Source organism: Dermacentor variabilis, chromosome 5 (genome assembly GCF_050947875.1).
Source record: "Dermacentor variabilis isolate Ectoservices chromosome 5, ASM5094787v1, whole genome shotgun sequence".
Lineage (NCBI taxonomy): Eukaryota > Metazoa > Arthropoda > Arachnida > Ixodida > Ixodidae > Dermacentor > Dermacentor variabilis.
The window spans coordinates 46,419,046-46,435,337 of record NC_134572.1 but is presented as its reverse complement, the minus strand read 5'-3'; the positions used below and the strand labels follow the sequence as shown (position 1 = coordinate 46,435,337).

Genomic DNA, 16,292 nt, shown 5'->3' with positions numbered 1-16,292 from the left:
ATACCGTGATGCCTACTGATCTAGAATGTTGTTTTTCGCACTCCTTGTATTTTCCTCTTTCTCTACAAATAGGCGCAGTATTCTGGCCGGTTGCATCTGAAACATACTCTATTCTCAGTGAGAATGTTTTTTTTCTTTTTCGTCATTGGCATGTTCCGACGGCAGCCCCCAGTTACGTGGTTCTGCTTGCAGAACAGGCAGCTTTTGTTTCTGAGCCATAAAAGCTGTAATTCCGAAGCTGTGTGCTATTATTCCTTGGCTTTGCAACTATCCTCTCCTGTTAACACTGCCTTCCTGGGAGATATTTGCTATCGCTGGAATGACTTAAGCCTGTCCAGCTTTTCCTTGCATTGTTTTCCTGTTCCTTTGCGCGCTAGCTTTCATGGCTGAGCTGTTTTCATTGCTTTTAACTTGAACTGCACCGATAACTCCGGTGGAATGTCTGTCTTCAACGCTGTCAACATGGACGCGAAACTAGCACTCGAACCACTGAACGTGCAGACCGACAATCTGTTCAGCTGCTCTCCGTGTACTATCTTGCGTGGTTAATCAGTTTCTTGCACCGACCTCACTTTCTCTAGACTCAAGAGCACACTCATGCACAGCTCCACTGATCGTTTACGATTTCCGAGCGTTCGTAGTATTTTTATCGCTTCACTACAACTTTCATATGCAGATAAAGCAATGAAGCCCTCCTATAGCATACGCTGCCTTTCCGGTTAAAGGTGCAAATAAATTTTTGTCCCTTGCTCATGTTAAATCTGAGGTGAACTGCTCACTCGTATTGAGCCCGGAAGCTCTTCCACCAAACTTTGTCATTTCCAGATTAGGTAGCTTTTGCATTTCCCTTGCGTCTTGTTCTGAACTTAATGATGCCACCTGCGTTGTTTATTCAAATTCAACTGTTTGGCCTCTCGAATTCTGAACTCTATTGTAGGCACGATCGTCGTTACTTTAATGTCGTACTCTCATTCAAATGCTGCTTCGGCAGTATTTTCTTTTACAAATTCCTCCATTTGTTAGTTGGCGCTGTTGAGGCTTCAGCTTATTCCCTTGCGATGTGTGCAACTTTTGTCTGTTAATTGCGTTGAAAAGCTTCGTGATTTGGGGGCGAAGCGCTTTGCTTTCCTACGTAACTATATACTTCGCTCATTTCTAGTCGAGAAACAATGGAGTCTTGCTTGTCAGTGAGCAGTTCCGATGCTCATGTATGGTCTTCGGTCTCGTTGCCCGGTCCGCCGCTTCACCACCACTTCCTTTTCTGCTTCTTTGCAGATTGACCTTCCTTATGGGCGGGGAGATAGTATGCTGGTTCAAGGCACCATTGTTGAAAACGATGGACCGATGACTGCTTCGAATATGAACGGTTTATTAAAGTAGCACGTGCTCGCGACAAGAAGCCGCTCTCTTGCTCGGTGTTAGAGTGATTCGATGATATTTTACAATAGATTTGCATACTGTGGTGAGTGGTGAGAAGTGAGTGGTGCAATTCCACATGCACAGCACGGGTCATTGTCGAAGAAGCAGTCGGTACAATTAAAATAAGACACGAACAAATACAAGCCTGCTTAAGATGTCGCATTGTGTAGCGCGGTTAATTACGCGAGAGAATGTGCACTCGCCTGTTTTCTTTCCGTCACACACCGGTATGAACAGCTACAGGAAAGCTTCGTTTCACAGAAATTCGAACATGTTCGATAACTCGGCATTTGTCTGCAATGGCGCTGTTTTTACGGTCGCATCACACAGGTATGGCAGATTGCTGTCGCATAGGTTGTCGAACGCGAGCGACATTTTCTCATGTCTTACGGATTCTTCAGTCCCGTCCCAAGCTTCTGTGTTTTCGTGCTATTCCTGCCGTATTCCTCGATAAACCATATCCGTATTTTTTCAATTTGCAACCTCATTGCCGTATACCCTTCGTCGCGAATTCGGAAGCTTACATTTCACACGGCTTGCTTTGCCTTTCGTCTTGCCTTGCATTTACGATGAATGCGTTCAATAGTGACCGCTTACGGACCGAGCACGTCCCGATTGCGTAATGCTGGAGAGAGATCGTGTCACTCCTGCCTTTTTGCTGCTGAGATTATAGAAGGTTCGGCGCTACAACTCACGCTTGCGTCTGTCGGGAATGGCTCGGCTGCTCTGCGCACGATTCCACGTAACGTGGCTTCCCGCTATCAATAAACACCGTAGCAACGGTATCTTTTACTTGTGTACTCGTTTGCCAGAGACGCCATAAATGATACAATTTGACAACCTATCGACATTTTCTAGATCGTCTATTATTTTGTTCCAATCATTTCATTCATGCTAACAACCCAGATTTCGCAAGCATTAAATTTTTTTGGAACATCGTTAACGAGTTTCTATTATTCGACCAGTCTCTTTTCCTTAATGTCATTGACATTGACAGCAGTTTCAAGTTCCTTAGCGATCTGCTTAAGGTCTAGTCCTGGGTTGGTTTCAACGTACCCTCGCATAAGTAAGCTGAAGTACACAACCGTGTCCATCCCAGAGAGCGGTCGTGGGAAGACCAGCGCTACTAAAAAGGTACTGCTCGCGCTAACACACGTACCATAACGTTTACCCACCTGCACAATGTAGGTGAGGGGGTTAATTTGAGACCTGAGTGCAGGTAACGCTGCCATGCCTGGTCACCACGGCGTTGACGGTGCGGAGTTTTCAAGTTCGGATGTATGGTTGCGCTGTGTCGATATGTGCAGAACGGTCCACGCGTGTAGCACTTCAGAGTCGTACCACTTAATCCGACCAAAGGTATGGCAGGCCATGTGGCGATGTGCTCCTGCGCAGCCAGTCTCATCGAACAGCACTGCTAGTTCCACGCGCGCCGGCAGATCCGGCGCGAAGATTAGCTGCAGAATGTAAAACTTGTCAATTACGAGGTGAGTGCTGGTAGCACTGCCATTCCCATGCCTTATTGAACAAGTAAACCAGCGATCAAGATGCATACACAGTGCAAATAAGTGTACAGGACGATGCTGGTTGAAGCCGCTTGATAGTAAAACGAGCATCGCCCTATGCTCTTCTTTCCTGTGTATGCACCTGGTTAACTGGTTTAATTCCTCGTTCGTTATGTACCAACTCCCCCAGCACTTAGCCTTACTGCATCCGTGCCTTAGTGTTCCAGAATCTTGACCTCTGCTTTCGATTGCAGCCCACGTGTAAGGTGGATATCCAGCGTGCTGCTCCACGTTTGCCATCCTCCCAACGTCCCCCTCGGGAGATGGCCTAGAGCACCGCTCGTACCGTGACCGACCGTTCCCCTTCGCCGGTGCGGTCTCGCTGGCAGACGAGATGGCTCGTCGCCCTTCTTTGCTACGGGCAAGTACTACGTACAGACCACTCGTACTACGGCTGTGGCCTCGAGTGGTCGAAAAATAAGCCTTATTGCTTCAGTTCGTTTTAGCTTCGCCTTCCCTTTCGTTACATAAATTCGTTTCATCGCTTGGACAAGTATATGACAAAGGAAATAGAACACGAGGAAAACCAGGAAATACAAGTGCTTGTCGGTACTTGACTAGGTCCCTGTCCTCAATATTTTGCACTCGAGTAACAGCGGTAACCTGTCATTGTCACTAAAATAAAAAATGAAATCTAAATTTTCATGCACTTTATCGAAATTCACTTATCTGGACTTCCAGTTCATAAGCAAGCATTAAATGCATTTACTATGTGGTAACTATAATTCAGCGTATCAAATGGCTAAACAAAGCGTAACGTTTCGTCAGCAATTGCTTGCTTATTTAATTATTCAATTACCTCACAGGATCCCGAAGGAGTATTGCGTGAGGGGATGATACAGGGAATTAGCAAAAAGGAGTACAAGTAAACATGAAAGAACAAGTCTCTAACAATATTAACGCAATACAAAACAAACGTCTTCTTTTGGGTGAAGAAAACCCTCCTAACTGTTTGTTGTGTGAACTTGGATAGCCCAGGAAAAAACCTGGCATCTAAAAAGCAAAAAAAAAAATAAAACTTTGTACTACCTAAGCCTAGGAGAAACAATATGGATTGGTAGCTTGCTGAAATGTCTCTAGGACTTTGCTTGCTGAATTTAAGTTTCAGTATTGCAACCACTGAAGACAGCGGGGTTCAAGAGGTCAAGGTTGTCTGTCGTAATTTGTCCTGGTTTTTCAAGTTTTTTTTTTAGATCTCTTAAACTCAGTATTAATGTCGCCGGTATGCACGTGTGTGGTTCGATTGCGAATAGAAATTTCTAACAATCTCGGGAATCCTTGGTAGTCTGTTCTTCGACAACATTGAAGCGAAAGAAAATGCTTTATTTCGTCGTTCGCCTTTTTATTTTAGTACTAGAAGTTGCGCCCCACATGACAATACATACTGCATCTGTGATTGACCTGCGTCTAAGTGGCATTTGGTCTCGCCCTTCCTAAAATTGCCAGCACGGTCATGCCAAGGTAGTCATGAAAAGCATCCAATAATATTATGCTGTTTGTCCACTCTATATGATCAATTCCCATAGAGACCTAAAGGGTTTACTCCCGTGATTCGAAACCTTAAAAAAAAAACTCGCTTGGCTTTGCTTTATGTGCTTCAATTGAAACTCGTTCACATCTGCCAACTTTGGCAACTCCCTTAACCACCTGTTTGATTGCATTTGTTAAGTCAGCACTACATGAAACAATTCATGTAATGCGCATACAAACCCTTTTTTTCTATTGGTGGAATAGTGGGGATATTTACCTATAAAGCAAAAATAAAATCGGCCATAAAATACCTTTATGTTACACCTTTAGTCATTGACATTAGCTTGGAGATTGATGCACTCGTGAAACAAATTGGTACAATTTTGGAGATAGATTCTAATTAACTTAAAGTCCCCACCCCATAATACTACAAGAACATCCTGAACAGTACCCGACATGGTTGCTTAGTGGCTATGGTTTTGGACTGCTGAGCACGAGGTCACGGGATCGAATCCCAGCCACGGCGGCCGCATTTCGATGGGGGCGAAATACGAAAGCCCCCGTGTACTTAGATTTAGGTGCACGTTAAAGAACCCCAGGTGGTCGAAATCTCCGAAGTCCTCCACTACGGCGCGCCTCATAATCGGAAAGTAGTTTTGCCACGTAAAACTCCATAGTTTAATTTTAATTGAACATCCTGAAGAGTGCTTAGTATTTGACTTCATCAAAGGCCCATCTTAGGTACAGAAATATTCATACTGCATTCAACTAGTGTTCCATATTATTGCTTCATTTGATTGCAACATCGGTAGCTCAGTTGACTTGTTCTGTTCAACACTCCACTGGTGTCACGAAATCACTTTCATGCTTTTTCAAGAAACTGAGAAATCTTTTTTGTGTGTGTGTGCAACACGCTTTGCTATGTTCTAGTGGAAATGTTCAGTACGGATACTGTCTTTTCAGGATCCCAACGTCTGCGTTCGATTGAGGCCCATGAGTCAGGTTATCCACTGTGCTGCTCCACGTTTGCCATTTTCCCAACGTCCCCCTCGGTAGATGGCCTAGAGTGCCACTCGTGCTCTGGCTGACCGTGTTTTAATTGCATTCCTTCACCCATGGCGTCTTGCTGGCAGTCGGAACCTTGCTCCTCGCCCACCACTACTGGTGAGTATCGCGTACTGTCGTCTCGTACTTCGGCTCTGTCCTCGAGTGGTCAACAATAAACCCGCTGATGTTCTCGTTTTGCAGATAACAGTTTTCGATGGCGGTGAGCGAGGAGGCCGTCCGAGGCAGTCTTGCCGAAAGGTGGGCAATTTTACATATTGTGGACAATGTCAGATCTCGGGGGAAATGTTATTCTGGCAATGAAAACGTGTTAATTTTTTGACGTCAGAAGTGCTTTTTCGATTCAATGTGCTGCAGTGTGCATATATGGGCAATAGTAGTTTATATTAGACAACTGAAGTCAATGCGACATGCCTGACTTATTACACGGACGCTATTTTGCGAGATTTCTAAATGTCATCTTACGTGTGGCCAGCTTCGGTTACGCTTTCTGCAGCTGACTTGAAGTTGCAATGACAGGCATTATAAAAGGCTCACGTCAGCGACCTCGGCCACTTTTTTGGCGTCTCCAGTGCGAGTAAAACTGAATTTTGAAAGCAGTTTCAGCAAAGCAGGTTAGATCTTTTGTTAAAGCGCTGAATCGCTCCACTACGGGGTGATGACCCCCAGCTTCATACGTTTTGGGCCATCATGTGTTCAGACAAAACGTGGCCATGTATAACAAACTGAACATCATGTACTTTTTTTTATTTTCTAAGCCAAGTATGGGGGACACATGAAACATGCCGATGAGGAGCCGGAAGTGTAGCTTATTTACAGATAGCTTTCTTCATTCCTATTTTATATTGCTTGAACGCCTGAATAACTGATACTAGCACTTGATGTCTGAGGTTTGAAAGGCATTTAATCAAGGTACTGTACCTGGTTTCGAAACTTCCTTTATTTTTCAACTGCCGGCCACTTAGGCGCACATATCTTAGACTCCATCATGCTTGTTTAGCGTTTCCTTGTCGAAGGGGTTTAGTTAAGTCACCTGCAGGGAAATTGGCCTCAGACTCTGAGCGACTTCCTCACAGCGTATAAATGCTTTTCTGAATAAATGTGGTCTAGGCGTATGGAAAATTTTCGCCCACATATGTGGCAAAAGCACACGTGACAATTTGGCAGCACTGGTTTCTGCTCAAAATTCCAAGTATTTTCTTGCCTACGTTCCAGATCAGATGCTTTTGAGCAACAATCCTTCCAAGGCTGTGCACGTTTGCACATCGGCCCGCAACTATACATCCAAGTCTGAGCGTGGCCACTAAGCCCAGGACCTGCGCGGCAACCCCTCGTCACGGCAAGAGTCGTCTCTGCGAGCTTCGCATCGAGCGTCCTAAATGCTCATCAGGTGCCCTCTGTGTATTTTGCCTAGATGGTTAAGCTGGCGAGGGTGGCGCACGCCTTAGAAGTTAACTGTTTCATCAGTTGCACTAGCTAGCGCTCACTAGGATTGTATAACTACATTACAAAATTGCTTAGCTGTAAGCCCGCGGTCTCGTGGGCATGGCTTGCGGCCACACGGGTCTTCTCCGTGCCGGAATCGAAGAGGACGGGCCACGTGTTGCGGGGTGGCGACGTATAGCTTCAGGTTTTAGCTGACACACAGGCTTAGCTCACACTGCGCAGGCTACAGCTCATAGCCGTCCTCTTACGACTGCGTCGGGGACATGGACCCATCCGAATGGCCTTGCCACCCGACCCCACTATTTCGTGGCAAGGTAGCCCGGGCGCGTCAGTGCTATCGAGCGAAATGTGGAATCACGGAAGTAAACGCCATACTGAAATTGCATCGCCAGCTTTTAGCTATTGCGGCTACCTTACGTCGCCTACGGTCAGGAGCGCAGCTCGGCCGTGCAGCAGCTACGGCATGTGGTCCATTTATTTGCGGTTCCAGCTGTTTTTTTTCTGGTTGTTTACTTTCCTCCTTGCGTCACAGATGACCTTGGTCACCACTCGTGCAGTCACCGACCGTCTTAACTCTTTCGCATTCCCTCGGCGGGGAAGTGTTGCTGGTGAACTGGACTTTGTTCGTCACCCGGCGCTACTCCTGGCAAGTATCATGAACACTAAAATAGTAGTATTGCTGTGTTGTCAAGTGTTGAATAAGCCCTGCCTAATTTCAGGTTCCTACCGTCTGCTTTCCATTGCGGCTATTCACAAGCATATCCAGCGGCCGCTTCTGCACATCTAGTCTCCGGACGTGTTACGTCTGCATTTTTCTCGCCGGTGGCTTTCAGCTGGGAGAGGGAGATTCGTTCAGCTCCCTGCGCTACTTCTGACAAGTACCATGTATACACTCCAATGGTACTACGGAGGTTTTCTCGTGTGGTGTATAGGCCTTGTGGCATTTAGGGTTCCGAAGTCTGCTTTTGAATGAAGCAGTGTTTTCTTCTGACGGCTATGGTTCGTGTTTTCTCGGTGCTCCTTCCCTTAATCCTGTTGCTACACCTTGCCGGTTCCGCAAGTATACTTTGTGGGCTTCCGATGGCATTTGCTGTCGAATGTATTTACTATGCAGACCTTCGAGGTTAGTTTCATGCTTCGGAAAACTTCCTTCGCCACAGTTTCCAAAGGCTTTTGTATGTCGCTCTCCGAGTAAGACGACGTTGAATTTCTGCGGTTCCTGGTTATATTTCTTAGCAGAGTTCATTTCCTCAGCCGCAATTTATTTCGTCTACTCGGAGTGCCACATTTTTCACAATGCTTTTGTAACTCTACGTAGTTCTCACCTTTGTCGATGGTTGCCGTCCTATTCAATGTTTCCTCAGTTTTGTGGTTCCGCCCGTCGGGTCCACAGAAGTTAGAGGAATGGGTTCTCGAGTTTCATCGTGAACTTGCGTTAACGATTGCTTCTTAATGATACCACCTACTTAGTGTGCAGTACACATTGACCGATCGCTTTCCGCAGTAGACTTGGAACCTACGAATGAGCCTCTCATAGAAACCGCCCCCGCACGGTGTTTTGCGGAGGACATTTCCACTTGGTGATAGGTCCTCAATTCTTCAGCTTGTCGACTTAATGTTGCTGTGACCACATTCAATCCCTTATTAGTTCTCCTGAAAGTCTTGCGTTGTTGCTGAGCACATTTATGTTCGACCTGAGAAACACCGAAAATAGTGAAGAAAACCGATGCGAAGCGTCTCCAACAGTTTCGCTGCAGTGTACACCACTTGTCACGGCACTTGTGAAAGTTGCTACACGGAGTTTGGCTATGTCTCCTTTATTTTTTTTTTTTTGTAGTTGCCCCCAGCGCACGGTTGAAGCGTAGACCAGATATTTCAAACAATGTGGTCTTCGTTACTCCATCCTCAAGAGGAAGTACTTCCTCTCATAAGGATCTCGAATTGTATCTTCGCCACACAACGTACTGTCGTATTACTTCTTTCACTTATTTTCGTCCTCCAGTTACCCGAAATCTCGGTATTATACGCGCCAGTGTACCGCGTACTCCACCGTGAAGTTTGTCCATGTAGGTATCGCACCAATAGTCTAGATTTCTTCTATTTACATGTGATATGGTGCTGCTCCTGTTGTTACGGGCCCCACCGAAGGCGCCCTTCAAGTCTTATTGGGTTTTTATCTTAAAATATCTGGTATTCGCCTATTGTCTGCAGATTCGCTTGCTTGCTGTATTTCTGCAATTTTACAATATACACTTTGTTCTAGCCAAATGAGGTAGATTTCGACGGTATTTATTTCTGCTTCTAGTGGATCTTTGAACTTGTCCTCTAATATTCACGGAAGGAAACATTCACGCAGTTGCTCTCCAAATATTCAAGTAACTACCGAAACTGTCAACTTCAATGCCTCGTCTTAAAATCCTTTTCGACGTATATCTGACACGAGAATCATCTCCTTTCATTATTCACCGGCATTTTGTAACGGCTATTTCGTCTGTAGCAACTGCATGGGATCCCTTCCACAAAATTGTTCACTACGACATCTTTTCTACAGTGACTCCTGGTTATATCTGCTCGATATTTCAGTAATATTGACATATCCCCATTGTTCTCCTACTGAGTAATCCTTTTTTTGTAGTCTGTGTTCAACGGTTGCTTCATGCATTTTCTTCCTTCAATGCGGCACGATTGTACGAGTGGTCCGACACTTCACTGTGGCTCGCAAGTTCTAATTTTGGAGACTGATGACGGTGTTCCTTAGAGCTACTCTGTTCTTTGCCAGGATCAGCAGTCTCCGCTCTGATATAACAGTACCATGAATGCAGCACTTGATTACACCGCCGGGCTTGCATCCGAGAAAAGTGTCGGTGCTTACGTTCCCTTGTTGTCGATGCGCTTTGAGGCATTTAGTCCTTTATCTTCCTCGGTATATTTCTCCATAGATCATTTATCTTCGTCTGGGAGAGAGTTGTCCCAAGATTCCTGTTTTTTCCCGTCATTGAATACCAATATTAGCTGTCGCAGTGCAGGACGTTAGGAATTCCAGCCGACCAAATATTTTTGCCCTGGCTTGAAATACTCTCCTCGTGAGCATTTCACTCATCGTCTTCATATCGATGGGAAAGCAGAATACCGTCGGCAGTGTCCCAGTTCATTCCTGTAATACTGGTCTGGTTTGATCACGTAAGAACGGCCCCTTGTTGCGAATTAAAAATTCTAATTTCTTCACTGTTCGGTGTCCATTTCCTAAGATTCATTTCAGCTCGGAGAATTTTCTGCTTCTATTTACACGCCTTTTGCCTGGTTTTCTTATGATGTTCCAAGCATAACTTGATCAAAGCAAACTTATTTGCGTTTGCTGTCATTTCAAGAATTTCTTCCTGCTGTCTGAAGATAATTCAGAACATTCCCGATCTTAACCACGAGGCGTCAAATACCACGCTCAATTTTCTTGCTAGTCGGCCTTCTCGAATTGCTTGATGGCGCGATTAGTTGTTATTGTTCAGATTCTTCCGAACTCGCTCGTTCTGCTTTCCAGGTGTGAAACATCTCGCATTGAACTGTTCTATTTTTTATCTCACTGCTGTATTTGTCTGGTGTCTTCGAGATAGTCTTCCAATTACTACATTGTTGATTTCCACGTTAAGTTGCTCTCTCCATCCTTCTGAACAGTTCTTCTAACTGCATAGTCCACATTATGCATCGTTTCTTTCTGAGGAGCTAAGCCAGTTTATTCCTCATTCAAAATGTTCAAAATAGAAGTCGTCAGTTCCTGCGGCGTCAAGAACCATGGCGAGTTTCGCGTTTCGCAGTTCTCTTCTGCACCACATGGGTCAGGCACAATGCACTCGGGTATTCTCTATTTTCCATTGTATCTTCGTTTCATCTTTTCACTGGGCTTCCCTCCTCGCCTGCACTACTACTGGTAAATGTCCTTTACACGCGACTCGTATAACGACTGTGTCCTCCTGTGTTTAATAAATTCGACCTGTGCCGTTACAGCTTCTGCAATCCTGTTTTCAATTGCGGTCCACAAGCGTACCCAGGCGCTCTTGCACGACTCTACGGTCTGCGCTCCAAAAGATTACTTCGGGCACGAGCATCACCTGTTCCAGGAGCGACTGCTAATGCTTCTACATTCCGTTGCCAGTGGCGTCCTGCTGGTAGACTGGACTTGTCTCCTCACCCTGCACTACTACTGGTAAATGTCCTTTACATGGGACTCGTATTACGACTTGTGTCGTTACAGCTTCTGCACTCCTGTTTTCAGTTGTGGTCCACAAGCGTACCCAACGAGCTGTTGCACGACTCTACGGTCTGCGCTCCAAAAGATTACTTCGGGCACGAGCATCACCTGTTCCAGGAGCGACTGCTATTGCTTCTACATTCCCTCGCCAGTGGCGTCCTGCTGGTAGCGGGGCGAGGAGACAAGTCCAGTCTATACTACTGGTAAATGTCCTTTACACGGGACTCGTATTACGACTGTGTCTTCCAGTGTTTAACAAAATCGCTCTGTGTCGTTACAGCTTCTGCACTCCTGTTTTCAGTTGTGGTCCACAAGCGTACCCAACGAGCTGTTGCACGACTCTGCGGTCTGCGCTCCAAAAAGATTAATTCGGGCACGAGCATCACCTGTTCCAGGAGCGACTGCTATTGCTTCTACATTCCCTCGCCAGTGGCGTCCTGCTGGTAGCGGGGCGAGGAGACAAGTCCAGTCTATACTACTGGTAAATGTCCTTTACACGGGACTCGTATTACGACTGTGTCTTCCAGTGTTTAACAAAATCGCTCTGTGTCGTTACAGCTTCTGCACTCCTGTTTTCAGTTGTGATCCACAAGCGTACCCAACGAACTGTTACACGACTCTACGGTCTGCGCCCCAAAAGATTACTTCGGGCACGAGCATCACCTGTTCCAGGAGCGACTGCTAATGCTTCTACATTCCGTTGCCAGTGGCGTCCTGCTGGTAGACTGGACTTGTCTCCTCGCCCTGCACTACTACTGGTAAATGTCCTTTACACGGGACTCGTATTACGACCTCTGTCGTTACAGCTTCTGCACTCCTGTTTTCAGTTGTGGTCCACAAGCGTACCCAACGAGCTGTTGCACGACTCTGCGGTCTGCGCTCCAAAAGATTACTTCGGGCACGAGCATCACCTGGTCCAGGAGCGACTGCTAATGCTTCTACATTCCGTTGCCAGTGGCGTCCTGCTGGTAGACTGGACTTGTCTCTTCGCCCCGCTATACTACTGGTAAATGTCCTTTAGACAGGACTCGTATTACGACTGTGTCCTCCAGTGTTTAACAAAATCGCACTGTGTCGTTACAGCTTCTACACTCCTGTTTTCAGTTGTGGTCCACAAGCTTACTCAACGACATGTTGCACGACTCTGCGGTCTGCGCTCCAAAAGATTACTTCGGGCACGAGCATCAACCGTTCCAGGAGCGACTGCTAATGCTTCCACATTCCGTTGCCAGTGGCGTCCTGCTGGTAGCGGGGCGAGGAGACAAGTCCAGTCTATACTACTGGTAAATGTCCTTTACACGGGACTCTTATTACGATTGTGTCTTCCAGTTTTTAACAAAATCGCTCTGTGTCGTTACAGCTTCTGCACTCCTGTTTTCAGTTGTGGTCCACAAGCGTACCCAACGACCTGTTGCACGACTCTGCGGTCTGCGCTCCAAAAGATCACTTCGGGCACTAGCATCACCTGTTCCAGGAGCGACTGCTAATGCTTCTACATTCCGTTGCCAGTGGCGTCCTGCTGGTAGACTGGACTTGTCTCCTCGCCCCGCTATACTACTGGTAAATGTCCTTTAGACAGGACTCGTATTACGACTGTGTCCTCCAGTGTTTAACAAAATCGCTCTGTGTCGTTACAGCTTCTGCACTCCTGTTTTCAGTTGTGATCCACAAGCGTACCCAACGAACTGTTGCACGACTCTACGGTCTGCGCTCCAAAGGATCACTTCGGGCACGAGCATCACCTGTTCCAGGAGCGACTGCTAATGCTTCTACATTCCGTTGCCAGTGGCGTCCTGCTGGTAGACTGGACTTGTCTCCTCGCCCTGCACTACTACTGGTAAATGTCCTTTACACAGGACTTGTAGTACGACTGTGTCCTCTACTGCTTAACGTTAAAGCACTGTGTGGTTACAGGTTCTGCACTCCTGTTTTCGACTGTGGTGGGTGCTTAGCACGCTCCTGCACGTCGACTCTTCGTTCTGCGCTCCAAAAGGTTACTTCGGGCACCAGCATCACCCGTTCCATGAGCGACTGCTATTGCTTCTTTCTCTCGCTGATGGCGTCCTGCTGGCACACTGGACTTAGCCTTGCGCCCTTGCAGTTAATTCTGGTAAATATCGCGTACACACGACTGTACTGCGCTTGCGTGTTTTCGAATGACCAACAGGGCTTGTGTCATTTCAGGTTCCCAGTGTTTGCTATCGCTTGCGGCGCAAGAGAAAAGTTCCAGCACTGTTTTACAAGAACATTCCTGGCCTTGTCCCACGAGCAACTATCTTCAGCCCGGTCGCCCTGCCGCTTGCTCTATACAAGCTACCTCATACTAGTGAACGCGTCGCATGCCTGTCTTGGTGTCCTGCACTGTGTTGACGGAGTGTTCATGCTCCGAAGGACTGCGTGTGGTCACCGTCCCGAGACTGCCCATCGGATGTGCTCCTACAGATCGCTGTTGCCTTTTTCCGCAGGCATATTTAAGTTTTGTAGCAAGCTTTTCTGTTTTCCAAGAGTGGCACGTTGCTCCGCGAATGGTTAGCGCTTCTAGGAATCGGGTTAATACGAACCAGAGCAGTATAGGTCTGGTTAAGTGGACGCCACTCGGTACTTAATAAGGAATGTCGATGTTTTCATGAGCCGATCTGTAAATTTTTGGTGGCGAGAGTAATGGACATTCATTCGTTGTGCTCTTTCGTAGTAGTGTGTGTGTGTGTGTGTGTGTGTGTGTGTGTGTGTGTGTGTGTGTGTGTGTGTGTGTGTGTGTGTGTGTGTGTGTGTGTGTGTGTGTGTGTGTGTGTGTGTGTGTGTGTGTGTGTGTGTGTGTGTGTGTGTGTGTGTGTGTGTGTGTGTTGCCTACTCTCGGCTCCTTTTTTTTCGATCGAGAACGTATGACATGAGCTCCGCTGCTATCTGGCGCACTTCGAACTTTTTGTGTTGGTAGCATTTCCAGCGTCAGTTGCTTCACTTTTCCCGGTTCATTCCTGGTGAAAGGTTCCTGGTTTGATGGTTTGCTATCGTATATGGACATGAGCTTTTGGATTGCTCGAATCGCTGGTTTCTTTGGCTTTGGTCCACGGGTTGATCTCTGTGCTCGTTTCAGCATTCAGCGCATTTGTTCAGGCGCCTTCCTCGTGCCAGAAACGGTCTTCACACATTCTCGGTTATTCCACGTCGCTCATCACTGACTCCAAAAGGTTAACATGCCACTACAAAAGGACACAATGTCAATGAATGGGACAGGGGAGGGTGATTATTCTCGCCAACAGATTTCCTGATTTGCTCATGATAATAATGACGTCCAACTTTAAGACTGTTTGCTGGTAAAGGTCACCGGGCTCGCTGTTTAGTTTTTTGGTGTCCTTGACTCATCAAATGCTTTTATGGATCTACATGGTCCAACTTATGTATTACCTGTCGTTTGTTTATCGGACAGTGCTACACGTTGTCGTCGCTTGTACACCGCTTACACCGCGCCGTAGTTTGATATTTGTGTCCACAACTATCGCGTACTCTGCAACATAGGTAAGAATACTGAAGCGCCATGGCGCACTTCATGCGGATGTGACGCCTGTTGACTGTAGTTCAGATTACGCACACTTGTGTAATTTCGTGATTAAAGTGCACCACGTGAGCCATTGTCAAACAGCTGCCTCGAAGGGGCTACATGTACTCCCCTTCTGCCAAGTCGTGTGTAAACGTCTAGAGAAGTGACGTGCACGAGCACGCTCAAAGAAATCTTGATTAGAAAACGTCCGCTTTACTGGTATTTTTTTGTGTTAAAGCGAATTAAGTGTACCAGTGTTTCCCCCCATACATTATTTATTTTGGTCGACGCTCTTTCTATTGCTCGTCGCATGCATCTGAATGCGTTTGCGTTGAATACTGATTGAATTTGCACATACTACCGCTGTTGTCCTAATCTCGACATAAGGACGCACACTTGATTTATTACTAATTACTTCCATTGTTCTCAACCTTATGGCTGCGTTGCTCGATAACCAAATCAAAAATGAGCACTGTCCTTGGTAAATGGTTACGTATGCCGCATTACTCTGCCTTTTTTAGCTGCTTTCATACGCTGGTGATGAAAGTCGAGCAACCGTGGATGCGCGATTGTGCTCAGTCGAATGCATTTTTCTTAACCTCTAACATGCACATAGCGCAATGGAGCCTTACTCTAGAAAGTGTCCTTTTCCATCTTCAGTTACACGACAGTCCTGCAATTGCGCCACACAATACTCGCAATCAGTTCATGATACGGCCAGTGTGGTCATTTGGAGTTCTTGATATGCATCCGCTGTGGTTGCTCATTGGCTGTGGTGTTAGGCTGCTAAGCACGAGGTTGCGCTATCGAATCCCGGCCACGGCGGTCGCATTTCTATCGGGGCGAAATGCGAAAACACCCGTTTATTTAAATTAGGTGCACGTTCCCCAGGTGGTCCAAATTACCAGAGTCTCCCACAGCGGCGTGCATCATCAGATCGTGGTTTTCGCACGTAAAACTTCAAGTTTTGTTGGTATGTGTCATCCGGAGGCCTTTTTTTTTTTGTCAAACGAAACTGGTACGTGGACGCAGAGAAACAAGACACCCACATACCAATAGTTCGCAATACGACAGCGATGCACGAAATAACTTCACATTGAGTTCATGATATTGGAGGATGTGACGTGGTACATATAGATCTTCTAAAAATGTTTTAGTCCCTTCCGTGCGTTTCGCATCGAACTGGGAAAGTTCGAATACTTACGCGCTTTCTCGTTTACTGAAAACATGCCGGAATCGTTTTTTCCATCTCCCAGCGAAGGTGCTCTACAGTACTTACAAACAAGTTTTATAGCTTGAAGCCATTTAAACTTTATGCGAAGAAGTCTGTTACTGCGCCTTGAGTTGTGCTGTTATTTTCGGTCTTATTAATCTAAGAAAACTGTTGTCAGTTACATTTTTTCAACATGAAAGTGTCGTGAAGCTGAGAAATTATCGGTGCTATGTAAATTTCGGTGTGTATTTGACATGTATTCCTATACAAATGCATAAATGTTATTGCACTGTATATATGCTGGTGTTCGCAGCACCTTGGATTAAGTACAGT

At 46.2% G+C, this 16,292-nt stretch overlaps 1 protein-coding gene and 1 long non-coding RNA gene across 4 annotated transcripts; both read left to right on the top strand.

Annotated features, from left to right (window-relative positions):
- Positions 1-5,422: 5,422 nt before the first annotated feature.
- On the top strand, positions 5,423-7,620 carry LOC142582524 (uncharacterized). The gene is made up of 4 exons (XR_012828452.1): positions 5,423-5,618; positions 5,703-5,759; positions 6,735-6,909; positions 7,498-7,620. It is a non-coding gene; the product is annotated as an uncharacterized LOC142582524 (long non-coding RNA).
- Positions 7,621-7,622: 2 nt separating this feature from the next.
- On the top strand, positions 7,623-13,968 carry LOC142582522 (uncharacterized). 3 transcript variants are annotated; one of them, XM_075692346.1, is made up of 11 exons: positions 7,623-10,887; positions 10,965-11,163; positions 11,233-11,411; positions 11,510-11,689; positions 11,767-11,966; positions 12,036-12,214; positions 12,292-12,491; positions 12,569-12,768; positions 12,846-13,045; positions 13,123-13,318; positions 13,393-13,968. In XM_075692346.1, exons 1-4 carry the CDS (start codon positions 10,709-10,711, stop codon positions 11,574-11,576), a joined length of 624 nt encoding a protein of 207 aa, XP_075548461.1. In that variant the 5' UTR covers positions 7,623-10,708; the 3' UTR covers positions 11,577-11,689; positions 11,767-11,966; positions 12,036-12,214; positions 12,292-12,491; positions 12,569-12,768; positions 12,846-13,045; positions 13,123-13,318; positions 13,393-13,968. The 3 variants fall into 3 exon arrangements, with proteins under 3 accessions (XP_075548461.1, XP_075548459.1, XP_075548460.1); XM_075692344.1 differs by having other exon boundaries at positions 7,625-10,887; positions 11,489-11,689; XM_075692345.1 differs by having other exon boundaries at positions 7,625-10,887; positions 11,489-11,689; positions 12,015-12,214.
- The last annotated feature ends 2,324 nt before the right edge of the window (positions 13,969-16,292 follow it).

Coding starts and splice junctions, on each gene's coding strand:
- LOC142582522 (XM_075692344.1), top strand. CDS start 10,709: ATGTTCAAAATAGAAGTCGTCAGTTCCTGCGGCGTCAAGAACCATGGC. Junction 10,888..10,964: donor CCTCGCCTGCACTACTACTG/GTAAATGTCCTT, acceptor GTGCCGTTACAG/CTTCTGCAATCCTGTTTTCA. Junction 11,412..11,488: donor AAGTCCAGTCTATACTACTG/GTAAATGTCCTT, acceptor GTGTCGTTACAG/CTTCTGCACTCCTGTTTTCA.